General features: G+C 35.3%; 1 protein-coding gene across 1 annotated transcript in view; it reads left to right on the forward strand.

Annotated features, from left to right (window-relative positions):
• Positions 1 to 11,533, forward strand: part of LOC108727507 (neuromedin-U receptor 2) — a 59,156-nt gene extending 47,623 nt beyond the window's left edge. The window contains exons 2-3 of the mRNA XM_018455652.1: positions 3,801 to 4,027; positions 10,856 to 11,533. Coding sequence (XP_018311154.1) covers positions 3,801 to 4,027; positions 10,856 to 11,479 — 851 coding nt within the window. The 3' untranslated portion in view covers positions 11,480 to 11,533. The remainder of the gene's footprint in view (positions 1 to 3,800; positions 4,028 to 10,855) is intronic.
• The last annotated feature ends 381 nt before the right edge of the window (positions 11,534 to 11,914 follow it).

The following is an 11,914-nucleotide window of genomic DNA, read 5'->3' on the forward strand; positions in this document are numbered from 1 at the left end:
CTCGGGGCGACGAATAAACAATAATATCATTTTTCAAATCGTGTATGTGAGAAACACAACCGATAAATAAGAGCCCTATACGATCGAAGCTAGATCTTAAAATGCTTTTTAAATAATTCAATCTTGAATCACTAAATATGATATATAGTATATGTACTTTGACATATATACCACAATTGTAGTCTAACGTACTGTGTACCGAAATATTTCCGGACTAAACACAAATTAAACCGCTATAGTAAATTTCGCGAATTAAATTAATAATTTCGCGAATTAATAATTTACTTTTAATGATGGAGAGATAAAAATAGATATAGCATTGGATTTAATTTTATTATATTTTTACGAGATTTTAAAAACCTTTTCCATAAATCAGTCATAAACAAATGTGGAATAATACGTTCCAAATATTATAACAAGATTAACTATAACTTCTATTAGAAATTGCATTTGTCGAATTGCAATCGCAAATGAAATTTGCGTTAATAAAATTCAAATCAGTCAATTATTGCTGTATTTCGCAAATTTCGCAATATAGCTTTTCCAATGGAAATCACTAATATTGGCCATGCTGTAGCACTTTGAACTTTTATTTAAATACATCGTTATTAAAGCGTGTCGTAGAATGACCGATGTATTTTCCATCACAATTAATGGATTATGCAGTTTTATGAACCGAAAGGCGGTTTTTCCTTACGCAAATGAGATATTACACTTATATTTTGTAATTCAATTTTCGGTTGAGCAAAAATTCATGCGCTAAATAATTAAAATCTTTTTTTCGATTTTGTAATATTGTACAATATTCCTAACGTTATTTTATTTATGCCACTTGTCGGCACTTCCTTTGTGCCGCATTAAATCGTTCAGTATATCGCCATTGTGTATGTAAATCGATTTAAAAATAAAACAATATCCACAACAATGAAAATATTGCTTCTATTTATAATTTCGAATTATTATGTTGTCGCTTTCCGACATTGATCTTTTTAAGCGTTTTTATAAGTACTTTGTTGAAAGCGCGTTTTGTTCTCTTGTATATCGGTTATTCCACGTCAAATCGGGCACCAAAAAAAATTCAACATTTTAAATTTTTTTGAAAATTTTTACATACCTTCTACATATAAAAAAATGAGACACGTATTTGGGGAAAAAAATTAAAAAAATGTTTTCACGAAGTTATGCTTACTTTTAAGTTTCAAGAATTGACGAAAAACGTGGCTCGTTTGTATATCCAAATGATTGTACCGCCGAAATGGTAAGTCATACGAAAAAAATGTAAGAGATCAGTTTTCAAGATTATAAATTGTTCTATTTTTTGGTTATTTTTAAATATACATTTGTTTTGAATAAATACTTTTTTTTATTGTTTATAATTTTTAAATGCATTCATCAACTCACCAACTTACAGTTTCAAAAAATAATTAATCATATTTGTTCTTTAATTTTGAAGTAATTCTGAAAATTTCAAAATGGAACTCGAATGGCTTAAATAGATAATAAATTCTTTAATATCAACCGTGCGGCGCGGTGGAGTTCCAACGCACGGGCTGGAGCGGCGATCACGACGACGGCAGATGTTTTGTGTATCGTTGAAACTTTATTTACAAAGGATTTTTGGGGTCATCAACCAACTTACAGTTTCTGATAAAAAATTCATCATATTTGCTCTTTAATTTTAAAACTCGAATGGATTGTATATTTTAAAAATTCTTTAAGATATCGCGTGGCATACTAACGCGCGGCGCAAGACATCGTCATCGCGCTTACGCAAAGCAGGTATTATAGAACTAGCGCAAAGAAAGTGAAAGAAGCATAACACAAATATAAATTATTAACATACATGTATTTTTATTTTTTTAATACTGACGATGAGAGACTCAAAAAGACCCTTTGTAAACAAGGCGACGTTGCCTTGGTGATGCACCAAACATTTACCGTCGTCGCGCTCGCCGCTCCAGCCCATGCGTTGGAACGCCGCCGCGCCGCACGGATATATAAAAAATTTATTATCTATATAATCCATTCGAGTTCCATTTTGAAATTTTCAGGATTATTTCAGAATTAAAGAGCGAATATGATGAATTATTTTTTGAAACTGTAAGTTGGTGAGTTGATGACAAAAAATGCATTTAAAAATTATAAACAATAAAAAAAAAGATTTATTCAAAACAAATGCATATTTAAAAATAACCAAAAAATAGAACAATTTATAATCTTTAAAATTGATCTCTTGTATTTTTTTCATTCGACTTACCGTTTCGGCGGTACAATCATTTGAATATACACACAAGCCACGTTTTCCATCAATTTTTTTAATTTTTTTCCCCAAACACGTGTCTCATTTTTTTATGTCTAGAATATGTCTACAAAATTTTAAAACAATCGGAATCATCGATTTTTTTTTTAATCAAAAAGTGCCCGGTTTGACGTGGAATGACCGATATACGGTCTGAAAAATGATATTATAAATTATTAATATGGCATTTGTTTTTAGTGCATATTTATAGTACATATGAAAGCAGTGGATCTTTTAGGCACTTTTCTGTTGAATGCCTTTGCACATTTCCGACACTTCATTCAATATGCCATTAATCCTGGTTGCTTAACGTCATTTAAATGTCAGTTTTCTAAATTATTTTACATTATAAATGCATTATATCTACCGATACTATTTAAAAGACTAGAATAATAGTATTGATGATACTGTTTAAAAGACTGGAATAATAGTATTGATGATACTGTAGAAATAATTTTGATGATGTTGTATTTGTTACAAAGATATAAGATAACATTAGTCGGCAAAGAATTCATTACGTCAAACATTTTAACATTTTTAGGGTGTTGGCATTACATTAAATTGACTAAATCCAAAATCGAGTCCAGCAAATATTTATCACGCATCTAATATCGAAAAAAACGTGATGAAAAAGGCGTTAAAAAATGACAACAGATGATAAATTATCAGAAAGTTACATAATGACAAGTTTATTATAATATTCATATATGTTAAATTAAACTGAAAATTAGTGATTCGTAAATTCTATATTATTTACTTTCATTGACATTGTATTATTTACTTTCAACATTTGGATATTTGTTTCATTTAATCTGTATTATATTTTAATATTATAAATTCAAAACTAGTATATTTAAAATATTTATAAATCAAATAAGATAAGAAAGCGTTAAATATCAAGTAAGAATATTACAAATTAAGTCGATAATCAATTTGATGATGATATTTAGCACCAATAGCATTTTTAAAACACTGTAAATAATTTATTGCTGAAAACCCAGACAGGATCTTGGTAATGAGATCTTTACAGTGTTTTGTAATGATTCAATTAATATATTAGATATCAAATTGACGATTAATTTAATTTGTGATATTACGAGGTTTGCTTTTTTTACTTCTGCACTACATTAGCATTTTTTTTTGTTTTTGCCAAATATCAAACATGTTTCCGCAAAACATAAACTTATAACAGTAACACATCATCAATAATAATTAACTTCCTATTCAATAATGTAACAATGTTATGTACAACATGTGTTCACCTTTACATTTATATGAGTGGAAAATTATAATATTGACATAATATTACTATTAATTTGTGTTCTGCAGGCACCTTGTTATAGTTATTGCAATTTTGTTAAAATTCCTTATGTAATAAATGTATCTAATTTTTTAATTCAGCGCACTTTACATGCAGCAATGATTCTAAAATTTCAATTTGCAGACTAGTGTAATTAAACAGCATTTCCATCCGAATATTATATTCGAACATTTGTTGCAGTTGCTGTTGTGATAGCGTTCTTCATTTGTTGGGCCCCATTTCATGTGCAACGATTGATCGCTATATATGGCACTAATACAGAAGATCACATCACCTCGAATGGTCCATGGATGGAGTTTCTTTATCTTCTAATGACTTACGTGTCGGGCGTATTCTATTACGTGTCCACAACGATCAATCCAATTCTTTACAATATTATGTCGAACAAATTTCGCATGGCATTTATGGTAAGCAAAACAAAAATCTCTTTTCTAGTCTTTCAGATAAAGTTAAAAATTACATAATAACATCTTTAAATTTAAATACAAATAAAGTTCTTTGTATGAAATGTGTATCATGCCTATATAATATGTTTCAGCCCTAGGGAAAAAAATTTCACTGAAATTATTCCACGTTTCTTCAGCGAACATTTCAACGAAATTGCTGAAAATTTGCTAAAATTTCATAGAAAGTGAATTTTTCAGCTAATATACTGAAAAATTGCTGAAATTGAACTGAAATTTTTCTGAAACTTTGTTAAAAGTTCTCTGAAATTTTTGCTGGAATTTTTTTGAAATTTTGGATAATTATACACATTAACGTACACCGCCGATGATCTTGATCTTGATGTATGTTATCAAGCCCTAAGTGACCTCCAACAGATTTTAGGTGGCGGTCGTCCTTCGTTAAAAAGTTATTAACAAAAAAAGTTCAACTATACAACACGAAAATTCCCTGCTTTAAAATATGTTTAATAGTCGTACACTGTAAGAGACGCCGTGCCGACTACCGCGACTTTGACATATGTTGTCAAGATCATGACCCTGAAAGACTTCCAACGAGTTTTAGGTGGCTTTCACCCTCGACTCTCGTCCTCCTCTCCCCCCTGCAAAGGGGCGCACGACTTTCACCTCACCCCCCCTCCCCCAGCAAACAGTACAATTACGGAAGTCGGTGCCCCTTTGCAAGGGGGAGGGGGAAGTGAGAGTCGAAGGTGAAAGTCGTGCGCCCCTTTGCAGGGGGGGAAGGGGGGTGAGAGTTGAGGGTGAAAGTCGTGCCCTCCTTTGCATGGAGGGAGGAGGGTGAGAGTGTTATCGTTGACGATCACAACACTATTGAATATCAATGAAAATTTGAGGGCCAATAGAGATAAATAGAAGTACATACTGTCAACAATTCAAAGGTAACACAATCGAAGTTTATTTTCTAACGGAAAGATATACCACATAAATTAGACCTTTGAGTCTAAATATCTCAGAAACTATAAGAGACCGCCTAGTTGTTAAAGCAAAGTTACTCAGAATCATGACCTTGACAACATATGTCAAGGTCAAGGTCGTCGGCACGGCGTCTCCTACAGCGCACGACTATCAAACTATTTTATAGTTGCCTCAAATTATTTTAAGGCAGGGAATTCTCATGTTATATAGTTGAACTTTTTTGGTAAATGTTAAGAAAAGGGGAGCCACTCCCGATGACCTTGACCTTGACATATGTTGTCAAGGTTGTAACTCTGAGTGATCTCCACCAGGTTTTAGCCGTCGGTCATCATTCGTTAAAAAGTTATTAACAGTTAAAGTTAGTAATTCTTTCACTGCTTTACATGAAAAGTCAGATAACTGACCTTCGACTCTCACCCCTCCTTCCCCCTGCAAAGGGGCGCCCTACTTTCACCTTCGACTCTCATCCCCCCTCACTCCCTGTAAAGAGGCACACGACTCTCATCTTTGACTCTCACCCCCCTTCCCCCCTGCAAAGGGGCGCATGACTCTCACTTTCGACTCTCATCCCCCCTCACCCTTGCAAAGGGGCGTCCGACTCTCACCCTCGACTCTGACTCCCCCTCACCCCTGCAAAGAGGCGCACAACTATCGCCTTCTACTCTCCCCCCTCCCCCCCCCGCGCGACTTCCACGCTAGTCAAACATTCACACATACACAATCATCTATTTATTCCTTGGTTTATTTTACATTTACGTTTTATGCTTACATTTAAACAATGGAAAGGTCACTATTACAATATACTCACAATCAGTATTCTTTCTCACTGTGCTGTCACCATGTTACTTCACAAATTCATTCATTTAATACATAATTTCCAAAATCTTATTGATTATTTGAATAAGAGACCTTTCCAAAGAGATATAAAGGGGCGTGCGCCTCTTTGCAGGGGTGAGGGGGGGGGTGAGAGTCGAAAATGAGAGTCGTGCGCTCCTTTGCGGGGGGGAAGAGGGGGTTAGAGTCGAGGGTGAGAGACGGGCGCCCCTTTGCAGGGGGGAAGGGGGGGTGAGAGTCGAAAGTGAGAGTCGGGCGCCCCTTTGCAAGGGGAAGAGGGGGGGGAAAGTCGAGGGGCGAGAGCCGGGGAGGGAGAAAGTCATATTCCCTTGATCAGTTCACTCGATACTTCTCTCGCTGCCCAGAGTTGTCTGATTTTTCTTGTAAAGTAGTGAAATAATTACTAACTTTAACTGTTAATAACTTTTAACGAATGACGACCGACGGCTAAAACCTGATGGAGGTCACTCAGGGTCACGACCTTTACAACATATGTCAAGGTCAAGGTCATCGGGGGTGGCTCCTCTTTTGTTAACATTTACCCTGAAATTTTTTCGAAATACTGAAATTTCGCTGAAAAGTGTTCCAAAACATAGAATAATGTTTCAGCGAAATTTTTCCGTCCAGGAAATACATTCTCCTTCAATTGAAACATATTGTAGCATAGATACAATAATTTTGAAAAATCTTAACTCTTCGGTTATATCACACTACACGCTTTGACACGCGCGCGTATGCGACTTATATACTATTGTGTAAAAATATCATAAATATATTATAATAAATTTTTTTCAATTGAAACACTAGACATTACTCTTTAAATTCTTTGGAATAAAATCTCATTCTAAAGAATAAAAATCGAATTAGTATTAATTGCGTGAGGATGATAACAGTGTTATGTTAATTGCGAGAGGATTGTACGGAATCCATGAGTCCACTGATAACGATCGAAGTTATTCGAAAACGCAATCAAATTCCAAGATGTTGCAGAGAATAGAGACGTATAGAGATATACTCCTAAGCTTTATTCAGAGAGGAGTGTTTCACTTGCACACTGTTACAATTACCCACTGCCAATCACAGCGACTTCTGCGTAGGAAGTCTTTTTTATTTTTTTTTCCAATGCTGTGATTGGCTTGTGCGCAATTAACACGTGTTCAATTGCAATACACCCATTCAGAGAATACCAAAGTCGTTATACGAAAATACAGCAATACTGACAAATAACCTTTGCGTCGCGTTGCTAAGAACGATAGATAAAGGCCTATCTTCCATTAATTCCATTTAGTGACACAAGTTGAAACAAGTATCATTCTGTCTTTGTTACTTATGGAATGCAAAAAAAGATAGAATGACATTTGTGTTGACTTGTGTAATTAAATGAAAGGCACCCGAAGTCGCGAATGTTGTATATCGAGTCTCGAAATCAACAACAAATCAGCTGAAAAAATTCGCAAATTCCGAAGATTACGATATCGCGATGGTAATAAACAAGAATCGATCGTAATGCATTCAAATCATTTAACAAAAGTCGATAATGAGCACGGAATATCTAATTATAATAACTAAACAAATCTGAATATAATAAACATAAACGTACGCATGAGTTTAGTTCAGTCAATTCTTAAAAAAGAATAACTAAATTTTCAATCTTTAAAAATCTTTTATTTTTTGGAGTGAGATTCACTCTAAAAGTTTTAGAAAGTAAGAGGAATTTAACGATAACAAGCAAATGTACGTTTATGTATTGTATAAAAAGGTTATACGAGGGCACAAAATCAATAAGTACCCGTGTTAGTAATGAAGACGCAAGATTTTCACAAAACTTTTTTTTATTTTTCAACGTAATCCCCTTTAGAAGGATACACTTTTCCTAACGTTTCTGCCATTTTTTTAACCCCTCCGAAAAATATGATTTGTCGAACTCTGCAAAATAGGCCTCTGTTTCGGCAATGACTTCATTCGACGTGAATCTTTTTCCACTGAGTCATTTTTTCAAGTTTTGAAACAAGAAGAAATCGCAGGGGGCCAAATCCGGAGAGTGGGTGCGGCAGCAATTCGTACCGCAATTCGATCAATTTGGCTGGGACGACTGCGGAGGAGTGAGCCGGTGCATTGTCCTGATGGAACAACACTTTTTTTTCGCCAAATGGGGGCGTTTTTTCTTCAATTCAACATCGAATCGGCCCAATAAGTCAGCATAGTACTGCCCCGTGATAGTTTTGCTTTTCCCCATGTAGTCGATGAAGATTACGCCTTGCGCATTCCAAAAAACAGTGGCCATCACTTTTCCGGCCGATGAGACCGTCTTGGCCTTCTTTGGAGCACGTTCGCCGGGTGAAATCCACTGTTTTGACTGTACCTTGGTCTCCGGTGTGTAATGAATCCATGTTTCATCAACGGTTACTACTCGACGCAAAAACTCCTTCGGATTGCGCTTGAACAGCTCCAAACATTGCTTTAAAATTGATAGCCGCATTCGCTTGTTGTCCACCATGAGCAATCGCGGCACCCATCGGGCCGACAGCTTTTTCATTCCTAAATTATCATGCAAAATATTGAATGCCGTTCCATACGACACGCCTATGGCCTCTGCTACTTCACGCACTTTCGTTCGGCGATCAGCGAGAATCATGTCGGGGACTTTTTCAACGATTTCCTCAGTAACCACGTCTGCCTGGGCGCTCCTTATCAAAAACAGACGAACGACCACGTTTGAATTCGTTGAATCAATATCTGACGGTTATCATAGATGGTGAAGGGTTCCCATAGACGGCATCCAACTTCGTTTTTATTTCTTCGCACGTTTTTTCCATCCAAAAATAAAAAGCGAATCACGGATCAATATTGTTCTTTTTCCATTGTATCGAAAAACATCAAACACTCTCATTACAAATTGCTGTCAAATCAAGACTATTGCATGAATCACTCTGAAATTTTATATGGCGTCATTTGAAAGATGGTAGTACACGATGGTAATGCCAACTTGCATCAGCAACGTCACCTGTCTTCAAACACGGGTATTTATTGATTTGCCCTATACATATATAGGGCAAATCAATAAATACCCAGAGGATTAAGACCATCACACGTACAAAAATTTTAGTTGTAATCATAAAGCCGTAAACAAATCGGCCAATCACAGTCGAGTGTTTAAAAACTCGAGATCTCAATTTTGATTGTGATTGGTCGATTTGTTTGCGACCTTACGATTCCCACTAAAATTTTTGTACGTGTGATGGCCTTTAGATAGAGTGGAAGGTCCTTATGAAATCGTAATATATTTTCCGTATACTGCTATCAGCGCTATCTTGTGAGTCTGATGCTGCATTTATTAATAATAATAACGACGAAAAAATTAACGAAGCTGCACGAGATTACCCTTCAATCAATTGATTACCCAATCGAACTCGGTACCCTTCATTTTTCTACCCATACACTAAAGCTGCACGGCCACGAATACTTCATTACAATTAATATTCCGTTCTATCTATATAAAATAAAAATAAAATTAGAAACGTAATTGTGCATCGGACTCGACCTATAACTCTCGTCACAATATACGTGAACCTTCCACTCTATCTAATTCTCTTTGGTTGGCATTACCATCGTGTATCATCATCTTTCAAACGACGTCATACAAAATTTCAGAGTGATTCATGCGATAGTTTTGATTTCACAACAATTCATAGTGAGCATGTTTGGTGTTTTTCGATACAATAGAAAAAGAGCAATTTTGATCCATAATTCGCTTTTTATTTTTGGATGAAGTTTTTTTCAACGTTGAATGTATTTTTGACAACGAAGTTTTTATTTCTTCGCACATTTTTCCATCCAAAAATAAAAAGCGAATCATGGATCAATATTGCTCTTTTTCCATTGTATCCATGGTGGAAGTTATATACTTCCATCATGATTGTATCAAAAAAACACCAAACACGCTCACTACGAATTGTCAAATCAAAACTATCGCATGAATCACTCTGAAATTTTGTATGATGTCATTTAAAAGATGTAGTACACGATGGTAATACCAACTTGTAGAGTTGGCAACGTTACCTCATAAAAATAACTCGTTACCATTACCATTGTTTGTCCTACAAAGTAACTCGTTATCGTTACTCGTTATTGATTTACAAAAGTAACTCGTTACCGTTACCGTTCTTCAAAATATAACGAGTCGTTACTTTTTCGTTACTTTCTTTTCTTGACACTAATAGAATATTATAGCGTTTTTCATTGACAGAACTTGTACGCACTCAGTGCACATTAAATCCGTTATACACAACTCTAAATGTAAAAATAAGATATCTCAAATGATGAAGTGCCTAAAGTATATTTTATCAAATAGCGTAATAAAATGTATTGAGGATTTCGCGGTTTAACTCGTTTCTATATTTTTATTAACCATACATCTTTACGTCGATTGTACAGCGGCTTTAAAGTGCACTGAATGTGCACTAGTTCTGCCAATGAAAAACGCCGTTATATGCCTAATTAAATTCCTACGGTAAATACAAAAAAGATGTCAGAATTCTATTTTTTAGTAGAGGAATAAGACTCAAACTGATAAATGTATATACGCTCTAGTTGCGATTAAAACTTTTATGTAAATAGAAATAAAGTAACGCGATAAAAGTAACTAGTGAAATCGTTACCATTACCCCAAAAATGTAACTGTCGTTACTAATCCTTATCCAACTAATCGTTACCCAATCATTACCGAAAAAAGTAATTTGTAACAGTTACAAGTAACGCGTTACTTGCCAATCTTGCCAACTTGCATCAGCAACACCGCCCGTCTTCAAATACGCATACTTATTGATTTGCCCTCGTACATATAAAAAAAGATTTAGGTATATGCCATACGTGAGTGATACCGAAGGGTTAAATCTATATTTTTTAATTAACTTTTTATCTTTTTAATTATCGCTATCTATCGCTATAAATTGGTGCATTTTGTTTTTAAAGAATAAGATTTATTTTACCCATTTTAAATGAATTCAGTCTGGTTCATTCCAGGAGACATTATCGAAGAGTTTCAGACTCGCTGGATTGCCAGCACGCAACGAGCAACGATCCTATTCTAGCTTGTCGCGATCCCAACAAAGGACCATTGGTGCTTACGGCTCAAGGATAGCGGAAGCCAATGGAGACTCCGATATAATTGCGGACAGCATGGAAGGTTCGAAGAATTCCATGGAAGAGAGTCAACAAAAGTCTATAAATAATCCAGAAAATTTACCGGTATCTATCAGAATTCTGGATGCAACTCGGACGAACTCGATACGGAGCGAACATGCTAAAGAAATTAAGAACAACAACGATATCCAGCCGAAGAAGAATAACCTGCGGTTATTAACCAGCGGGCATCACAAGAATCGGTCAATTCGTAAGAATCAAGAAGCTTCGTGGATAAAGAAAACAAAGTATAAAAATGTCCACATAAAGATGTCCAATATAGATAGTTCTGGTAAGAAATGGTGGAGATTTTTTAAGTGGTTCCCCGGTTTGAAAGGCCTCAAGTTTCCCAGGGGTTCGACCGTGCCTGAGGATCGTGTGTTTGACGAGACCGGGAATCCCCACGAGGAACTGTCGATGACAATGTGGAATGTCCGCGATAACAACAAACAGCGACCTATGTAGAACACTAGATATTTCCACGATTTAATATCTTTGAGAAGACTGATTTTTTTCTGCGTCGATTTCTGTGTGTTATTTGCATCGACGATGCATCACTGTTGCCTAATGACTTGATAAAGTTGATAATGGCTTTATACGAAGTAAGTTCTCATTATGAAAGCGAGATCGTTTAGAGTTTTCTTTATGCAAATCAGGATTGGAGAAGACTCTAAGATAAATGACATTTGCAGCTCTGCCTCATGATTAATTTAACAACATCCTAATGTATGTCCAACGAACGTAGAAAGTAGCGAGAGCTTCAGAAAAATCTGTGAAATTAATGTGCAGCGATTTCCATTTATTCATATTTACCAACGCTGGCATCTACTAATGCTACATAAAATCTAATAAATCTAATAAACCTCGAAGGAATAAACATGTCAGAAATATTGTGATTAT

The sequence above is a fragment of the Mycetomoellerius zeteki genome, unplaced genomic scaffold (assembly GCF_001594055.1).
Source record: "Mycetomoellerius zeteki isolate Tzet28-1 unplaced genomic scaffold, Tzet1.0 scaffold50, whole genome shotgun sequence".
Classification (NCBI taxonomy): Eukaryota; Metazoa; Arthropoda; class Insecta; order Hymenoptera; family Formicidae; genus Mycetomoellerius; species Mycetomoellerius zeteki.